Here is a 20,762-nt window from a genome sequence, read left to right as displayed (position 1 = left end):
TCCAACTCTTCCTTGAGAAGCTTATTGTTTTAAACTGTTTCAAATATAGTGTAATGTTGTATTTTAATATTAATGTGTTTTAATTGTAGCCCACCCTGGGACCTTGGGGTGAAGGCTAGGTAACAGATAGTAAAAGGAATAAGAATAAGAATAATACTTTACCTTGGCTTCAAGGGTGTTCAGCCTCTCAGTCATATCTGTGAGTCTCGTGCAATTCATACATTCTAAAGGGGGGGACAGGGGAAACACAGTTAAAAACAAATCAACAACATTTGGAAATATTTGCCACTATTTTCATTTTCATGTATGTATTAACATTTATTAACAAAATAAAAAATCTCCTTCCAGTAGCACCTTAGAAACCAACTAAGTTTGTTATTGGTATGAGCTTTCGTGTGCATGCACACTTCTTCAGATACTTCAGTGTGCATGCACACGAAAGCTCATACCAAGAACTAACTTAGTTGGTCGCATAGCTTGGAAATGTGGAGCAGAATTCTCTTAGTGACATTTGTTGCTAGTAGCCATTCTTGTAAATTGCAGGACCGATTGAGAGCAGCCTGCCGCCCTCCAGGTTCAATAATGGGCATCCATTATGGGACTCTCTTATGAGGAAAGCTTGCTGTGATGGGGACCTTTTCATTCATAAAAAGGCCAGTAAGAGGTGACACGAGAGAAGTCTATGAAATGATGCATGGCATGGAGAAAGTAGCTGGATAAAGCTTGTCTCCCTCTTTCAAAACGCTAGAATTCGTGGACACATCCAATGAAACTGAATTTTGGGAGATTCAGGACATAATTGAAACTATTGAACTCACTCCTCAAGAGGCAGTGATGCTCACTAACTTGGATGGCTTTAAAAGAGGATAGGACAAACCAGAGTCCTTCCTGTTCAGGATAATTCAGACTGAAATTCCCAGGTGTCCAAAAAGGTGATTTATGTATGCCACTACTGTGGTCTGTGTTCTGTTAGCCCAAAAATGGAAAACGAGCAAGGTCCCAACCAAAGAAGAATGGCAGCTTAAGTTGACAAAATATGTGCAGCTTGCAGACTTAACATATAGAACAAGAGAACAAGAAGAACATATGTTTAGAGAAGATTAGAAAACGTTTATTGAAAATATGGGAAATAACTGTGTACTGCTGAAAACGCTGGCAGCATTAAGATAAATTTGACAGTGTAAATAAGTTTTGACAAATGTAATAACGGAATACTGAATGGTATGGCTTTTGTAAAACACACAGGGATTTATGATATGTAAAATGAACCATGGAAAGAGAAGAAGGGAAGTCATCGATGTAAAAATGAGTACTTTAAATTGTAAAACAGAACATTTAATAAAAAATTATATGAAGAAAAGAAGAGAGAGGATTGGGCAAATTCATGGAGAATTCGTGATTGCAGCTGTAGAAGAAAAGGCATCTATTTGTAAAAAAAAAGTTTAGCAAATTTAACATTTTCAGGAGGGGAGGGGGGCAAAATTGGGCCAAACCTGCTAGTGAAGCTGGTGGCACTTGCTAGCAAACAGGCCAGGGAAGCGGAAGAGAAAACCATTTCCTCCCAGAAGTCCCCTAGGAATGTAATAGGAATGTACTTCTGTATCTTCTTGGGATTCCCCCAGGTATGCAACAACTTCTCATCTTTCTCGTGACAGCCCCACTTTTGTTTCCAAGCTGACACCAATTTTGTTATTCAAGGGGTTTCTAGTTGGGCTCTGGATGCTTCTCAGCCATGTGAGCAGGGATGCTAGAGGGGTTTTATTTCTGTGAACCCCAGTGACAACTTCTCTGATCTGCAGCTCCTGGGCTCACACGTGGATCATAGAATCATGGAATTGCAGAGTCGGAAGGGACCCCAAGGGTCATCTAGTTCAACCCAATGAAATGCAGGAATATTTTGCGCAACACGGGGCTCAAATTCACGACCCTGAGATTAAGCGTCTCATGCTCTTATCGACTGATAATCCTTCTGTTTTCACACTTCTCCAAATTTAGCAGTGCAGTTCTCTATCTAAGAATCATACTGGATATAAGAGTGTGTTTTTAGGACATTTTTTATGCAATTAAATTTGCGTTCAAATATGAATTTTCATGCAAAGTTGTTTTAAAAAAATCATTTGCAGACAAAGGCAGAAACAGGATGGAACGGAATTATGCATGAACAGAAATAAATACCGACTGCACAAAGTTTCATCCATCCCACAGTAAGGGCCGCTGCTTGTGGACTCACACATTTTATGAAATTAGACGCTTGGACCAAGGCAATAGCAACGATGCTATATATCAAGCCACTAGATGGCAGCATTGGCAAAGCTATGGCCATAGTGTAGGCAATCCTTCTCCACCCTGTGCTGGCTTGAGGCTGATGGGAATTGTAGTGCAAAGGGGCGGGGGTGGGGGTAGGACAACAGGTTGGAGGAGAATCTATCAGAGAAGAAAAAGAGGACGGGGTTAAGGTGAGCCTCCTACGGCAGGTTCTTCAGCAGCAATATTTTAAACGGCAGCAACAAATCGTTCTCTCTCATTAATGCCCAAACTCATGGTCATTCAATGAAAAGGAATGGAGGAAGGTTCAGCAAACCTAGAACAAAGAATTCCTTCAGGGCAGGGCATGGTTAATCTACGGAACTCCCTCCCACAGGATTGTCACTGTTGCCAGAGCATGCTGGTCAGTAACCACACTCTTCGAAGTTGAACTCTTTACAGTCATACCTCGGGTTACAGCCGCTTCAAGTTGCGTTTTTTTGGGTTACGCACCTGCCAAAACCCAAAAGTACTGGAACGGGTTATTTCCAGGTTTTGGCGATCGCGCATGTACAGAAGCGCTAAATCGCGCTTTGTACATGCGCAGAAGCGCTGCTGCGGGTTGCGAACATGCATCCTGCACGGATCACATTCGCAACCCAAGCGTCCACTGTATTAGCAAAAACACGAACACCACAGATTTGGTAGTCAGGCCTAATGAGCGGAGCAGCTTATTTCCAGTGGTCTTACTTCACGAAAATCAGTTGCCAAGACTGAAAGTCCCTTGTTTCCAGGGCTTTTCACTAGCAATCAGTCATGTAACGCAGGACCAGGAAAACCCTCCCAAACCCCCGGACTACTTGAAAATTGTTTGGTGTCTTGGCAGACCACTTAATGATTTATCTGAACGCTGCAGCCATCGTAACACACTGTGCTAGGGCTGTATGATATCAAGCTGTGTTTTTACACCAAGTTTCTTTTTACTGTAGTGTTTTATCAAGGTGTGTTTCATGCCCATCAGGACTTCAGTGAGAGGAAAACGTGAATGAACTGTAAGCTGTGGCAAACCTCCACGCAGCACCTTCTATGACTGCAAACTGAAGAAATATGGGCCAATGGAGGGTTTCTAAGGCATTGGTTTCACTCTGGAAAGTCAGGTAATTCCATATGACCCCTCAAAAAACAAAAAAACAACAACAACCCCACACGTTTAAAAACAGTTCTTCCAAAATTCTCTTCATTGCAAATTTCAGAAAGATTCTGAGAGACTCCCTGCAAGTAGAAAACCAGATCTTCAGGGAGAGAACTTCTAATCCAGTCATTTGACTGGTTTTCTACTTGCAGGGATTTAAAAAAAGGAGGCATTCCAATGTGCCTTTGATTCTTATATCTTATATCTGTGTTGCCCAGATTTCAGGACAGAGAACTTACCAGAGAGTTCCCCTTTTGTGCTTTCTTTAACAGCCTTTGCAAAAACCCCAACAGCATCCCTCAAGGAGTTCATCTAGCAATGAGAGGATCTAGCACTAACAGTTTCTTTCTGCCTACCCATTCCTTTGTGACAGCTATCACTGTTGCCATTTCCACATGGGACCCCAGAGGCCTCATTTTGCAGGAGGCCCAGCCACACAAGCTTACCATTTCAAGATAAATACAGTGGTACCTTGGTTCTCAAACTTAATCTGTTCCAGAAATCAGTCCCAAAACCAAAGTGTTCCAAAACCAAGGTGCGCTTTCCCATAGAAAGTAATGCAAAATGGATTAATCTGTTCCAGACTTTTAAAAACAACCCCTAAAACAGCAATTTAACATGAATTTTACTTTCTAACGAGACCATTGATCCATAAAACCAAAGCAATAATCAATGCACTGTACTATAAAATAAATAAGACAGTATTGCAGATGATAAAAATCAAAATTTAAATTTTTTTTGCAGTCACACAATCAATCTATCAGTAGCTGAACTGGGTTCTACACAGTCACAAAAACAAATGAACTGAAAAAGCCTCAGAAACAAAAACACAATAGCAAAAACAAAAGCGCCAAACCTAATCCGTTCCGGAAGTCCGCTTGACTTCAGAAATGTTAGAAAATCAAGGCACAGCTTCCGATTGGTGCAGGCACCCCAGAAACAATAGCCGACTGCCTCATCAGACATTCAGCTTCTGAAAAGCATTCAAAAACCGGAACACTTACTCCTGGGTTTTCGGCGTTTGAGAACCAAGGCATTTGAGTACCAAGGCGTTTGAGATCCAAGGTACCACTGTATCTTCTTTGTGGAGGCAGGTCCATCCCAAGGAGCCCAGGCCGTGAACCTCCACTTTCCTTCAGCACTGCATGCCATCTGCTGCTGTGGGACTCCTCTGGAGTAAATGGCATGTATGCACACCACAGGGGGACTTCAGTTCCTTCCAAGCCTGCTTTATCCCCTTTCCCTGCTTTTTTTCCAAGGGTGGCAAAAGGCAGGCATCCAAAGTTCCCTCTCCCCAGATGTGCCTTGCTGCCATCACAAAAGCCCCTCTTGTTGTGCGCTTTTAGGTAGCTCATCTGCCGAGCAGATGTGCGGCTCCCAGAGCTCCCAAGGCTTTCCCTTACAACAAATCTGCAGATGTTAATCGAGGTACAAAGCTGCTTCCTAAGCAACCTTTTACCTCCTCTGGAAATCCCCGGAGGTTCCTGATTAGCCTTCGCAGGAGACCTGAAATCTATTTTCAAATCTGAGCTCAGATTCTTCTCTTTTTTCTTTCTTTTTTTTAGTGTGCGCACACCGAAGCAATTTCCAGCTGCATGCATTTACCAGCTTGGGAAAAGCAAGTGTTTCACAGTCCAGAGGGAACAGAATGCTACGGCTTTGGTAATACGGGTTGGCGCTGTTATGAGAATTTAAGGCAGGGGTCAGCAAACTTTTTCAGCAGGGGGCCGGTCCACTGTCCCTCAGACCTTATGGGGGGCCGGACTATATTTTGAAGAAGAAAAAATGAACGAATTTCTATGCCCCACAAATAACCCAGAGATGCATTTTAAATAAAAGGACACATTCTACTCATGTAAAAACACGCTGATTCCAGGACCGTCCGCAGGCCGGATTTAGAAGGCATATTGACATTTTTACTTTTCTCATGTGGCCCCTGTAAGCCCTGTAAGAAGGGAACATGGCCCCCGAGCTGAAAAAGAGCAGCAAAGAGTTCTTACTCTCCCCATTGGGGACTGTGCTGTAATGTAAGCAATGTGTATTCCTCAAGGAGGACATTTCTGCAAAGATTCCTGTAAAAAAAAACAAAAAACCCTCTCCGTCCAGCTTCCTATGGCTCAGAGAAAACTACGCTTGGCAAGGAATCTAGAAAGCTGGTTGGAAAGAAGGACTTATGTTTTATACGTTTCATAAATATTTCCTTTTTTAAAAAAAGAAAAAGAAAGAGCCTTGGATTATGAGAGAATCCTGTAGGGCGAGTGCCAAAGCAGAAATATGTTTTTACATGGAAACAGAGGTTCCACCTGCTTGGGACGAGGACTTTTTAAATCCTTGATTTATATGACTTTCTGGGCCAAATACAATATATTTAGATGCAGACAATTAATGCAGGTTGATCTAATTTAACCTGAAGGATTCATGCAGAGCTGCTTCCAGGGAGTATATCTCGGGGGCGGGGAAGGATAGCAATATTTATCCGTTTATTTTTCTATCTTTCCATGTTGCTCAGGGGTAACATATTGGGCGTTATCCCCATTTTAACCTCGCAAATGACCCCACTATTCCCTCCAAGGAATTCAAGGTGGGGTACATGGCTCTGTTCCCATATCCGCTCACAGCTGCCCTGTTAGGCAGGCAGTTTATTTCTTTATTTTGCGACTGCATTTCTAGCCATCTTCCTCCTGGCTAAGGAGCTCAAGGTGGGGTGCACAATTCTCCCTCTCCTCGTTTAATCCACACAACAACCCCCAGAACTTCCAAAGGTCCCTATTTTCTGGATTTACAGGAGCTATCCTGGTTTCTGATTTGATCCCAGAATGTTCCACTTTTCCTTAGTAAAGGTAAAGGGACCCCTGACCATTAGGTCCAGTCGTGACCGACTCTGGGGTTGCGGCGCTCATCTCACTTTATTGGCTGAGGGAGCCGGCGTACAGCTTCCGGGTCATGTGGCCAGCATGACTAAGCCTCTTCTGGCAAACCAGAGCAGCTCATGGAAACGCCGTTTACCTTCCCAACAGAGCGGTACCTACTTGCACTCTGACATGCTTTCAAACTGCTAGGTTGGAAAGAGCAGGGACTGAGCAACAGGAGCTCACCCCGTTGCGGGAATTCGAACCGCCGACCTTCTGATCGGCAAGTCCTAGGCTCTGTGGTTTAACCCACAGTGCTACCCGCATCCCCTCTTTCCCTTAGGACACCCCTATTTTCATCAGATAAATGTTGGAGGGTATCTTCCCCAAGCCAAGCTTTAGAATACATCTGAAGGCAGCCCCGTATAGGAAAGGTTTTTTTAAAAAATATTAAATGGTTTATTATGTTTTTATATATGTTGGAAGTTGCCAAGATTTGCCCTGGCAATCCAGTCATATTGGTGAGGTATTATTATTATTATTATTATTATTATTATTATTAAAAAGGACGTCCCTATTTTAAATGGATAAATGTTAGAGGGTATGCAACCCTGTGAGGTGGGTTAGGGTTGAGAGTTTGTAACTGGCTCAGTCCATAGCTGTCAACGTTTCCCTTTTTAAAAAGGAAATTCCCTTATTCTGAATAGGATTCCTTGCAGGAAAAGTGAAAAGTGGACAGCTATGGTCCACTCTCACCCAGTAAGTTTCGTGGCAGAACAAAGTCTTAGCCCAATGCTCCATCCGCTAAAACTCTCCACCACAGTCGTTAATAGAGGTTTCCACTCATTATAAGGACTGAATTGATGACACCACAGTCTGTGCCTTCTTGCTTGTTTCTTGCATTTACACCCCACCCCAAGGAGCTCAAGGTGACGAACATAGTTCTCCCCCTCTTCATATAACCCCCAGAACAGCCACCTTGTGAGTTTGGGCTGAGAGGCAGTGATGGGCCTCCAAGATCACCCAGTGAGCCTCATGGCTGAGTGCGAGATTTGAACCCTGGTCTCCCAGGTCCTAGTCCAAAACAGTAACCACTGTACCACACTGGCAGCCAGAGCACCTTCTGAGTATAGATCCTTCCATTCTGAACAATGATTTGTCGAGAGATTACCCAAACATCCTGTTCCAATTTCACAACAGCTTTGTTTACTAAATCTATGGGACAATCAGCTGAAAGGTTTCAGCTCTCGGGAACTCTTGACGGGGACGGCGGTGGTTGCCAGAACCTCAAAATTGCCCCAAAATGGAAAACCTTACAGAACTTCAAACTTTCACTTTTGTATTATTTTTTTTAATGTGGAGTTTAGCATTGGCTGGGGGGGGAGGGACAACAACTTGTAAATTATGTGTTGCCAAAAGATTGGAATACCCTGAAAAATTATACGCTTTTTTGGTAGGGTTTTGTTTTATATACAACAAATGCAGACCCACAGGACTCCCTCTGTACAGCACAACATGACATTTGGCATTCCTCGTGGTCTTAAGTTCTCTACCAACCTAATATTAAGTTTTTTTCTGGATATACTGCACTGCTTTTTTGTACCTCCCTTATTTTTATTGCATCAATTTGTTTGATTCGCTGCAATGAAATATATATATATATTTAAAAACCCAAACCCTTCCCCAGCATAGATGCAGGTTCCCAAACCCAATTCCACATTTGCAACCCCTTGCTCGAGTCTGGAGGCATTTGCAAAAAAACAACAACTCCAAAACAAGTGCAAATAAATAAAGTGAAAATTCAGTTCTATGTAGCCATATAGGTTGCATCTTCAGGTCTATGAGAGGTTGGCTCCATTGGGTTCCTGCTGGGGCCCCTGGTTTGGCCAAACCTTGCTGCCTGCTGGCCTTTCTGGAGCCTCTCCTATTCCTCCTTGTTGCGGCTGCCTGTTCAACCTGCCTTCTCTGCTAGAAGCCCCTAGCAATTGGCTCCTATGTTTGGAACAAACCTGAACTTTTTTTGTAAAAGGTGAAAGATTTATACGATCTGAAGAGAAACCAGACAGAACTTTTTTTATGTACGCTACAACAGCAGCAAGAATACTCATTGCAAAGTATTGGAAGACACAAGATCTACCCACTTTGGAAGAATGGCAGATGAAGGTGATGGAATATATGGGATTGGCAGAAATGACTGGCAGAATCCGAGACCAGGGAGAAGAGTCGGTGGAAGAAGATTGGAAGAAATGTAAGGACTACCTACAGAAATATTGTAAAATTAATGAATGTTAGAATGATGTTGGATAGAAATTAAGTGGTTTCCAGCTGTAATGCTTTAAGAGAATATGAAAAAAGGGTTATAAACAGGTAAAAATTTAATGGTAAGGATTTGCTGAACCAACAATTTGAAGTGGAATACAAAAAAGGGAGGTATGAGGAGGTCTGGGAAATAAGCTAAAGGAAAATTAGCAATGGAAAATCTGTGTGTTTTTAACTATTTTTATTTTGTATTTTTGTTATTTTTTGTTTTCATTTTTATTGTAATACTTTAAAAAACCTTAATAAATATTCTATTAAAAAAAAAACCTGAACTTTTTTTGCACCCCATGGATTATCCCGTCTATTGCTGGAAACAGAATACTAGACTAGAGATTCAGTTTGATCTGGCCAGGCGGTTCTTAATGGGCTCCTCTTGCTACTAAGCACACAGACGCATAGCTGTCAACTTTTCCCTTTTTTAAAGGGAAATTCCCTTATTCCGAATAGGATTCCTCGCAAGAAAAGGGAAAAGTTGGCAGCTACGCACAGAGGTGAGATGCAACGCTAGCACAAGTGGGTTTTCTAATTTAAAAAACAAAACAAAACCAGAATATCGCCTTCCTCCGCTTTAGTCATTGGGAGTTGCCTTATAATCTTCACTCAGACAACTTATCTCTCTTTTTGCTTCTGTGCTGCTGCCAGTTCGGATCCTGCTGTCAGCCTGCATCACTCCTAGCAGGCTAACAAGCCTGCAAGACGCAGCTAGATAAGCCTTAGCCAAATCCTTGAGAAAAGATGCACAAAGATAGGAATCAAATGCCAGCCGGATGCTGCCTAATCTAATCTCCCATTGCCAAACACCTCTTCTTATCTTCTTAAATTATTATTATTATTATCTTCTTAAGTAATGCGGCTAAATCTAAGAATCTCTGAGAAATAAAACGTTGTCCGCTCGCTTCTTTGTCCGAAAGACTGATGGGCTCGTTCCACAAACCGCTGTGCCCATGATGCTTTCCTAGCTAATGCAGATCCACAGCATCAGTTGTCTATCTGCTTCTGATAAAATATTAGCTGCTTGCTATCGCCCTCCAATCTTACAGGAAGCCATGTTCAAGAAGACGTATTGTCTGCTTTCGGGGTTTGTTGTTGTTTTATTGAAACCATATGAGCACAGAGTCTCAGGTCCTGGCCTGCAGCCAAAACACATCAGCAGAAAATTACGAGAGTGTAAAATGGTGAACTGGATTAAAGAAATAAAGGAGGAGGGTGTTACCTTTAAATAGGAGGCAGAAATCTGCCTTACGCCACCAGATCATTGCTGCTTCTAGCTCAGTGTTGTCTACACCAGGCATAGGCAAACTCGGCCCTCCAGATGTTTTTGGACTAGAACTCCCATGATCCCTAGCTAACAGGACCAGTGGTCAGGGATGATGGGAATTGTAGTCTCAAAACATTTGGGGGGCCGAGGTTGAGGAAGCCTGATGTAGACGGTCCTAGATTAAATCCCTGATGTTTCCACATAGGGCTGGGTGAAATTCTTTATCTGAAGCCCTGGAAAGCCACTGCCATTGAATGTAGGCAATGGTGAGTACAATAGTACTTCGGGTTAAGTACTTAATTCGTTCCGGAGGTCCATTCTTAACCTGAAACTGTTCTTAACCTGAAGCACCACTTTAGCTAATGTGGCCTCCTGTTACCACTGCACCGCCGGAGCACGATTTCTGTTCTCATCTTGAAGCAAAGTTCTTAAACTGAAGTACTATTTCTGGGTTAGTGGAGTCTGTAACCAGAAGCGTATGTAACCCGAAGCGTATGTAACCTGAAGCGTATGTAACCCCAGGTACCACTGTACTGTATCTGCAAAAGTAGAGCCCTTAGGTTTCACATTGTCCCCAGGGGAAAGTAGCCAAGATTGCTTTCTAAAAATAAAACGAAAGACTGTCTAGGGCTTCCACAGCACAACCCGCCGTTTGCTTTAAACTTTTACGGATGCCCGAGTCCCCCACTTCCCTTCCCAGGGCCTATAATCTTTTTTACGGGCAAGCTGGAGTTACTGAAGTGCTTTGCACTTAACTATGTCATCCCGGGAGGAGCTGGTGGCTCTCGGCTCAAAGTACACACAGCCACATTCTCTCAGGAGGTGCCTGCCCTTTGCAACAAGAAAGGAAAAGGAAAGGAGGGAAGTGCACTCAGGAGGATCGCGCCGCAGACTTGGGAGCGGAGGGGCTGCCTTGACGTTGAGTGACTAAGATAAATTACAACCTTTGTGTTATTGCTCAGCCTTCAAACAGGAAACTCCAAAGTCGGTGAACCCTAGGAAAGAACAACACACGCAAGATGTGCTCTGTAATTTGCTCTGGATGCTACCCGCTCCCAAGTCCCACTCCCCTCTCCCATTGTTTTTGGAAGGACAACTGCATTTCCGCCCACGTTCAATCCAGCACTCTAATCACAGAATCACAATGTAGGATGGGACCCCCAGTGCTCATCTAGTCCAACCCCCTGCGATGATGGACTCACAGCCAAAGAATCCCTGGCATACCTAGGTTATATGTGCTTCTCAAATCCAGCTTGGTGAAAAATGCTGGAGGTGATTCTTTGTGAGCCCTGGCATCAAAGGGAGGGGGCAGCGGTTGGGCACAGTGAGGAGGTTGAGATCACAGAAGGCAAGTTAATTCGGCCGAGATTTCAATGGTTAGAAAACAATGTGAAGGCAGCCCTGTTTAGGGAAGTTTTTAATGACTGATGTTTTAACGTATTTTTAATCTTTTGTTGGAAGCTGCCCAGAGCGGCTGGGGAAACCCAGCCAGATGGGTGGGGGTATAAATATTATTATTATTATTATTATTATTATTATTATTATTATTATTATTATCCAAAGCCTCCTCATTAGTTATGTGGATGATCCCAGCTAACCAGGAACGACAAGTGAGTGCTAGGTAGCCAATAAATGAAGGTAAATTTTGTCAACAGAGAAAGAGAGAGAAAGAGGAAGGAAGGAAGGAAGGAAGGAAGGAAGGAAGGAAGGAAGGAAGGAAGGGAGAGAGAGAAATGCAAATAGACTGGCAAATGCTTCTGGAAAGCAAACAATCGTTGAAAACCTTGGGGCGGATTTTAGACACGGCTGAAAATGTTCCCAGTGAGCAGCAGGTGATTTTGTCTCAGTCGTGATCAGAACAGTGTATCAAACGATAACTGAAGATTAATAGCATGAAACAAGAACCACCAGCCCAAGTGGAGTAACATATGTGAAGTTAATCTCCTTCCTCCCTCCCACTGCCCCTCTCCCACCCGCAATGGCGGCATCTGAAAGGGGCTGCCATCTTTCTCCCCTGCCAAAATTCCCCAGAATTCCCACTGGCTAACTCTGGGAGGATGGCAATCCCTTAAGCGGAGCTAAAACGGTTACACATTTTCCTTCCACTGAACTTCCACATCTCAGCTGTGGCAGCAGAGCCATCCCCAGGAACAGTTTTCAACAGGATACTGTTTTAACTCAACTTTGCAAGATGCCCAGAAATGGTTTTCCCTGCTGGTGTCCTTGCTTGTCAAGGGCAAAATAAACTTACTGCATTTGTTGTTTTGCTAGAACATAAAGAGGTGCATCTTCAGGATTCGCTGACAGCTGAAGATGCAAGATACACCTTTGCAAGGAGGGAGTTCCACAACTTAGGAGCTTTTAAGGATGCTGGGACAACCAAGAGCCACCCCCCGGGCATATCTTAGCACCCAAGAAGGCCTGTAGGAAAGGAGGCAGTCTTTCAGGTATTTGGGCCCAAATTGCTTCAGACTTTAAACATTAACGTGAGCAACTTGGAACAGGTCTGGAAACAAACTGGCAGCCTGTGGGTGCAAGATCTCTGCTCTATATGTCTATAATCCTTGTTTCTTCATGTGTCAGTCACTGGGAGGGCAAACAGCCTGTCATGACCCCAGAGTCTAGCAGCAACCAAGATTCAGAATGAGAGACAGCAGAATCCCTAGCTATAAATCCAGATCAAGTTCAGGTGCTGAATATACAACGAATTGAAGAAAATGTTCCATTTAACATTTGTTAAAAAACCTGAAGCATTTTTATTAGGGATTGTAGGGAAAGATCTGCCAAAAAAGCTGAAAAACATCTTCATGTATGCGACAACGGCCGCGAGAGTTTTAATAGCACAAGGATGGAACACTGAAGAAACCCCAAGTAAAGAATCGTGGCAAGAAAAATTGATGGATTATGCAGAACTGGCAAAACTGACATACAAGCTACGGGACAAGGATAACTGTGACTTTAAAGATGAATGGGAACCTTTTACAAAGTATTTGAAGACACAACAAAGCGAACTGGACTCCTTGGCTGGTTTTGAATAAACATTCACAAACTTTTTATTGATAATAATCAGCTAAATAGTTTGAGGATCTATACAACTGTGTAACCTGCAGAAAACAGCATTTTTAGAGAAATCAAAGACTGGAACTGAGGGAATTTGGGGGTGCGTGGGTTCTATGGGGGGAGGGAGGAAAAATGGGGGGGAAATAAGGATGATATGTTTCTGGGTAATATGTTTTGTTTTAATTTATTTAAAAAAAGAATAACAGGAGACATACACACACACACACACACACACAAAGTTCAGGGGCTGAATTTGGGAGGTCCCTGAGCTCAAGGCTGACAGGAGCCCATAGAGCAATCTCCTATACCGCCAGGCCTGTAGGGGCAGAGCTGGGATCACCTTTATCTGTTTGGTTGTTGACACTCTCAAATAACTTTGATAGGTCAGTGAGACAGAGCTCACCTTTGCTGAAGCCATGCTGACTCAGTGTCAGCAAGGCTTGTTCTTCCCTAACACACATCTTCCTGTAAGCCTGGGGAACCCAATGCCGCCCAAGGCACCCGGTGGTACAGGGGGCATACCAGGCTATGGGACAGAAGAGGAGTGCCTGTCTTCAGGCCACAGGGTTGGGCTTTTAGGACTCTAAAGTTATCCACAAGAGGGCAGAGCCTGGGAAAGGCAATCTGCAAGCAGAGACTTTTCAAAGGCTCAGTTGGCTCTCTGCCTTCATTAGAGCAAGTTGCTCACTTGGAGCTATCCATGGTCCTGACCACTACTAGCACCCTGGATCCCCATGGGAGACAGAATCAGATCTGAACACAACGCAGCCAGTGGCAACCCCAGACGCTAATCCTGCTCAGAGTAGGCCCACCAAAATCAATGAAGCTAACCTAGTCATGTCCATCACTTCCAATAGGTCTACGCTGAGCAGGACTAGAGTTGAATGTTACCCTTTGCTTTGAAACAGTCGCCCAAATGGTGCCCCAACAAACGTCTCAGGCATCTTTTTGTGTGCACACAATGTTGAGGTTTTATAACAATCAAGCACTATATGAATGTTGTGAAATAAAAAAATAAAATAAAATAAATTCTTGCTCCTACCTACCACCGACACCTGTCAGAAGGAAGTCACTTCACCCTGCCATAGCAGGCTCAGTATTCTTTAAGTGTTTAAGTCTACTGGGCATGGCTCATTTAAAATCTGTTTGCTTTTCCGGCCAAATATAGAGGAGTTAAAAATAGGGGGGAGCACAATCTGCTATATATTATTTGAACACCACTTCAGATATCATAGCCAAATTTTACATTATGGTTTTCATCTGTGATTCGATAGATGCCATCTTGATTCAGACTGATATTTTTCAAAACTGCATTGGCTTCAACTGAATTTCTCATGGTACTTCCTGAGATCAAGGAGAAGTCCCACCCCCCCCCACCCCAAGTTTGGAAACAATTGAATACCATTTTGGATCAAGATTGTGGATTGAACCTTTCACAACTGCACTGGTTTTAAACACTACTTTCAAAAACTGATTTTGTTTTGTTTTGTTTCTTAGAATACCCAAGCAAAGCCAGGCAGCAATGAAAAACTGAACAGCTGTTTAAAATCCAGGGCATCGTTGTGCACCTTCAAGTCGATGTTTGGCATCCCCAATGAATGGGTCAGCCAGTTAATGCATTGTGCTCCTCATTCCCCACTTCTGACACCATGTAACGTTTCTGGGTCCACTAACAGGTACCAAGAATGAGGAATAGTTTATTCAGAGCATTATTCAGAGGAGACTCCAAGGCCCTCTGCTATGACAGCCTCGGTCTTTTAAATGACAGACTCGGTCTTTACAGATGGTGCCCTCTGGGTTGGTTTTTATTTTAATGAAACATTTTCCATTTCAAAATCTGGGAAAACACACACACTCCAATTGTTTTCCCAACCCACCGGACCTCAAACACACAAAATCATACTCTAGCCAGCAACTGCAAGGAATAATATTTGCCTGGTGTATCGGATTTCCAGCTGACAAACATATAGCCATGGAAGAGGAAGTAAAGATTTAATTCCCTTTTTATGCTCCCCACCGTAGAACATTATTTTAAGCAGATGTTTATGACTTGGGCCATGAACTAGACCTTATGAACCATCTGGGTGTATCTGTTTTGTCTCAGTGAATGCCCCCTCTCCCCCTCCCGCACTCATGTTGTATCCCAACACATTTGAAGTATATGGTACGTATAACAATGGAACAATAACCATTCGACCTCTCATCATCCACTGTAAGGTGTCCCGTGTTTTAGGGATAGACAGATCAGGTCAGAGGCAGTGTGGTTTAGTGGTTAGAGTGTCAAACTACGACCTGGGAAACCAAGGTTCAAATCCCCAGTCAGCCACAAAACTCATTGGGTGACCTTAGGGGGCCTGTCACTGCCTCGCAGCCTAACCTACCTCAATGGGTTGTTGTAGGGATTAGGGAGAGAACCACTAACGTCACCTTGAGCTCCTTTGTAGGAAAAGGTGGTCTATAAATAGAAGGAATGAATGAATGAATATTTCCGATCTGTGTTTTTCCAATGTGCCATTCTGCCTCGTTTCCCCATAAATCTGGGATGATGCATTTTTATCACAAAGCACCCTCCCAAAACTCTAACCACTACACCCCGCTGCCTCTCTCAAACCCATATTTCCCCATCCCTCTCCTCCACTTCTATGAATCCTCTCTGCTGTACTTCCACTTCTTCCAATCCCATTTCCCAATTCCACCCCCTAACTAAAAATAGGTAAAGGTAAAGGGACTCCTGGCCATTAGGTCCAGTGGTGGCCGACTCTGGGGTTGCGGCGCTCATCTTGCTTTATTGGCCAAGGGAGCTGGCGTACAGCTTCCGGGTCATGTGGCCAGCATGACTAAGCCGCTTCTGGAGAACCAGAGCAGCGCACGGAAACGCCATTTACCTTCCCACTGGAGTGGTACCTATTTATCTACTTGCACTTTGATGTGCTTTCGAACTGCTAGGTTGGCAGGAGCAGGGACTGAGCAATGGGAGCTCACCCCATCGCAGGGATTCGAACTGCTGACCATCTGATCAGCAAGTCCTAGGCTCTGTGGTTTAACCCACAGCGCCACCTGCGTCCCTAAAATACCCCCCTATTATACCTGTGGATTCCTGTAGAATGCATTCAGTGCATTCTAAGAGTAGATGTACAATGGCCTCAAGCACACTTGAAAAATACATTTTCTTGTCCTTGAGTACAGATAAATTTCTTCACCTCTGGGAAGAGGAAGTGGGAGGCAGAGGTGGCCCTTTGCAGGATGCAGGCAAACAGAATTCTGCATGCAGGCTGTAAACAAGGCTGTGCATGCTCCCATCCTGATATTTTGCACCCCTGATAGCATGTTCAAGGCATAACCGTTCTACATATTTCAAGGAATCCAGCTAGACATCCATCTCTCATGACAGCAGATACAGTGGTACCTCGGGTTACATATGCTTCAGGTTATATACGTTTCAGGTTATAGACTCCGCTAACCCAGAAATGGTGCTTCAGGTTAAGAACTTTGCTTCAGGATGAGAACAGAAACCGTGCTCCGGCGGTGCATCAGGAGCTGGAGGCCCCATTAGCTAAAGTGGTGCTTCAGGTTAAGAACGGTTTCAGGTTAAGTACGGACCTCTGGAACGAATTAAGTACTTAACCCGAGGTACCACTGTACATGTTTCTCAAAGTCATGAGAAATGCGGCAAAACCCAAGAATCCATGGGTGTCAGCTGAGATGTTTTTGGACTTATGTCATGGTTGGCGGGTGAGCTGGGCGATGACCAAATGTTGAGGGCAGCAAAGCCGGGGGGGGGGCCGTTATGGCTAAGGTTACCTGCGGTTACTGTGGAAATCTCGACCAAGTTTCCATTGTGGATGCAGACAACCTTGTAGGACTGCGGATAGAGATAGGATAGCCTGTCCAGTTCAGTCTCTCTCAGAGAGAAGCAACCAAAATGATTGAGGGAATGGCACAACTTCCCTCTGAGGAAAAGTTGCAGTGTTTGTGGAGTTTATCAGCTTAGAGACAATGTGATAGAAATTGATAAAATTACCATATTTTTCGCTCCAAAAGATGCACCAGACCATAAGGCGCACTTAGTTTTGGGAGGAGGAAAACAAGAAAAAAATATTCTGAATCACAGAAGCCAGAACAGCAAGAGAGATCTGGCTTCTGGGATACCGTGTGGCTGTTCTGGCTTCTGGGATAACCGCACCAAGCCTCTTCAGGGCAGTGAAATGAAGGCTCCCCCTGCCCGAAGAGGCTGTGCACGGCTAAGGCAGAAGCCAGGACAGCGTGTCACTGAAGGAGCGCTGCGCAGTTCTCCCTCTCTGCGCAGCACCTCTCCTTCACAGGAGAGGTGCTGCACAGAGAGGGAGAAGGCGAAGCACCCCTTCAGTGAAGCTGGAGGAGGTGCTATGTACTGAAGTTCTCACCCTGGGCCAGCAGGGGGATATAGTAGATAGTTATGCAAATAAAGGATTGAAAGTGACGTTCAGTGATTGGATAGTTTGTATGCAAATGAAGGATCGAAAGTGACGTTCAGTGATTGGAAAATGGCAACAGTTACATTGTTCTGGAACTCTATATAAGCAGGCTGACTGAGCTCCTCAGTTCAGTTCTGTTCCAGCTTACAAATAAAGAGCTGCTTTGGAAGAATCACTGTGTCGTCTGATATGTTCGCCCACAACTTAACCCTTCTGTTCCTCCTCTGGCTTTGCATGACAGGCGCGTCGCTGAAGGGGCTGTGATGGGAACCAATATGATGCTAGTAGAACTTGTGTCCCTCCAATGAAGCTGAATGTTGGAAGGTTCGGGATAAAGGAGCTTCTTCACACAGTGCATAGTTAAAACTATGGGCACCGACGTGGAGGGGAGAGGGCTCCTTGCGCTTGAATCCTGCTGTTGGTTTCCCTCAGGCATCTGCTTGGCCATTGTGAGAACAGGATGCTGGGCAAGATCGGCCATTGGCCTGATCCAACAGGCTTTCCCTGTGTTATTATGCTCTTAAAAGATGTCGGGTTGTACCACCAGGTTCTGAAGCAGTGTCTTCTAAGGCTCCCTTCCAGATTTAGAGATGGGAGTTCATGCTCTTGGCTAATTGGGCATCTCTTGGCCCACCCAGGACTTTAATGAACTTGTTCCTTTGCTATCTGCCCAGGGCTGAAAAAAAGCAAAGGAGTCGATCGACCCCCAGCAGGCCATAAAAAATATGTAGTGAATTGATTTTGGCATGGTGGTTCCCATGGTGCGCTGGCTTGGAGCAGAACCTCTCCTACATGCAACACACCAAATCTCGACACACACGGAATGCCAACAAACATTTCCAAGTCTGACCGCCGAACAAGGAAACATAACATGGAAATTACAGAAGAGCAAATTCTAAACAGACCTCTGGGAGCTCGCTCCAGTTTCCATCCCAAAAGCAATACATGTGAGAAGCACTTAGTAGCATATTATCCCAATGCAAAGAGCTTGATTCAGCAAATTGTTGTAATGATGGCAATGGTTTCTGGGGGTCATCGGAGAGGGAATCAGATGCTATTTTGAAACCAATGGCTTCTTTTCTTAAAAAATAAATAAAATAGAGTTAAAAAATAAAAGGTTCTTTTCTCTATTTTTGGTCAGGTGCCTCTTCTCATTTGATTATTCAGTGCAATTGCATCTTAGAATCATAGAGTTGGAAGCATAGCTGTCAACTTTTCCATTTTTTAAGGGAAATTCCCTTATTCCGAATAGGATTCCTCGCAAGAAAAGGGGAAAGTTGACAGCTATGGTTGGAAGGGACCTCAAGGGTCATCTAGTCAAACACCCTGCAATGCAGGGATATTTGCACTTCTTCACGTGCAATTTTCCAATGTGTGTGCACATTAGGAGGAAGTGTATAGAAGAATGCATTTGTTCACGAAAATAATGTACATTAATGCACAACATGGAGGAAGCTTGCTTGAAAAATGTGTCTATCAGGCAACACTGCATGCAAAAAGAAGGTGTATATTCAGAGAAATGGAGACTAAAATGCTGGGGAATTTTCTCCGTGGACCTTAAAAAAACAAAACAAAACTGCAAACTGATACGGAAATCAGCTCGAGACTGGAAAAATGAGAAACCCAAATTGACAGATTTGTCTATCCCCAGGTGCAGATGTATCCTTGCACACAGCTGGGATGGCCATTCGAAAGTGACGTCCCTTCCCGAAGCAGCTGGGATTGGAAAGTTATGGCTTCTTCCTTCTGAACCAGACAGAGGTCAAAGATTCCTCTCAAACACGCTGAGTCAACGTCAAGCGTGAACCCGGGGTTGATATACTGTCCAGACATCTGGGGTGATCTGCCGTCCGCATTCTCTTGTCTTGAAAGCATTAAGGAAAGGGGGAAAACAACAAGACCATAACCCTCCTCCCTGGTCCGACTTGCACAAAGTCTGCATTCATTTCAGACACCTGGATCCAGGGCTCCGCATTCTGGAGACATGTCAAGAGCGCTCCAGAGGGGGGTGTGGGGTGGGAAGCAAGGGGATGGGAGGGAACCATCAGGAAGAGGCAGCTGGATATTCTCTAAGTGCATTCAGTCTTTTGCTCCAGGATTTTGTGAAGCAGGGCCTGCCCAAGATATTATGCCGCCTGAGGCGAAAGAGAAGACCCTTATTCCATGCTCTGAAGCTGACCGTACTAGTCACAATGCACATTTTTTGTTTTGTTTGCAAAGAGCTACATATGCTCCTCTGGGTGTGATTCTTCTCCCCCGAATGCAATTAGGCTGATGTTTGCTTGGACTGTTTCATAGGAGCCAACTCCCAGGGGCCGAGGAGTCTTCAGACCCCCCCCCCAATAAAATATTTGAGGGACCCCCCACAAAGATGACGGGTATTACCATTCAAATGGTGTGCATGCACCATGCCACGTGATCGGTTATGGAGGTCGGGGCTTACCTGGCTAACTTTGGGGGAGTCTGGCCCCCTCAAAATTTTATTGGGGGCCCAGAAAGGACCTCAGGCCCTAGGAGTTGCCTCCTATGCAGGCAACACAGCCATGGCTTGTTCTTTGCTACATAACACACAGTTCTCTCTCCTTAGCAATCTGGTTCATCTTGACTTCTCTGCATAGAACGCCATGCCAAACGGCAGAGAAACCACTTTTCATTTACCCAAAGCAGAGAGAATCAGATCCAGATGAGAGCATGAACACAGGCCAGCCAGGCTTCCATAAGTCCCACACTCCTTCCAGCATATCCCAATAAAAGAGCTTTGATTTAGGGAGGAGGAAAGGCCCTCCAAACTGCCGGATCCAGCATTCGTCTCCTTTCTGTAAAATATTGTTTGCTGAGGTCCGTCACAGCAGAGAGCTGAAAAGCCAACCCTCGTTAAATCAAGACTGCTAAACAATTCAGAGGCCGTGAGATGTAAACCTCAAAGTGGACAGAAGAAACAGACACTGGTGGAAGAGAGTTATTTGAAGCGTAGTGAGGAATGGTCGTGGTTCTAGGTCTAGTTGGTTGGCATTCATTAACCCATGGGAGGGATTCCCCAAGAATGGTGCAAAAATAAAGGACCTGAAGATTTATGGGAAGGAGCTACTGCTCAGTGGCAGAGTTCATGCTTAGAATCACAGAACTGTAGAGTTGGAAGGGACCCTGAGGGTCATCTAGTCCAACCACCTCCAATGCAGGCATCTCAACCAAAGCATCCATGGCAGATGGCCATCCAACCTCTGCTTAAAAACCTCCAAGGAAGGAGAGTCCACCACCTCCCAAGGGAGGCTGTTCCACTGTCAGGACTGCAATACCTGAAGGACAGCCTCTCCCCACATGAACTGACCTGAACCCTGCAATCATCATGTGAGGCCCTTCGTCATGTGACTCCTCCTTGAGAACAG

At 44.4% G+C, this 20,762-nt stretch overlaps 1 protein-coding gene across 3 annotated transcripts in view; it reads right to left on the bottom strand.

Annotated features, from left to right (window-relative positions):
* Positions 1-20,762, bottom strand: part of COL26A1 (collagen type XXVI alpha 1 chain) — a 91,904-nt gene that overhangs the window by 19,126 nt on the left and 52,016 nt on the right. For all 3 annotated transcript variants that reach the window (XM_081890545.1, XM_081890543.1, XM_081890544.1), the window contains exon 4: positions 163-224. In XM_081890545.1, coding sequence (XP_081746671.1) covers positions 163-224 — 62 coding nt within the window. The remainder of the gene's footprint in view (positions 1-162; positions 225-20,762) is intronic.

The sequence above is a fragment of the Podarcis melisellensis genome, assembly GCF_964234715.1.
Source record: "Podarcis melisellensis genome assembly, chromosome: 15".
NCBI classification, from domain to species: Eukaryota; Metazoa; Chordata; class Lepidosauria; order Squamata; family Lacertidae; genus Podarcis; species Podarcis melisellensis.
The sequence above is the reverse complement of the archived record's forward strand: the minus strand, read 5'-3'. Positions and strand labels throughout refer to the sequence as shown.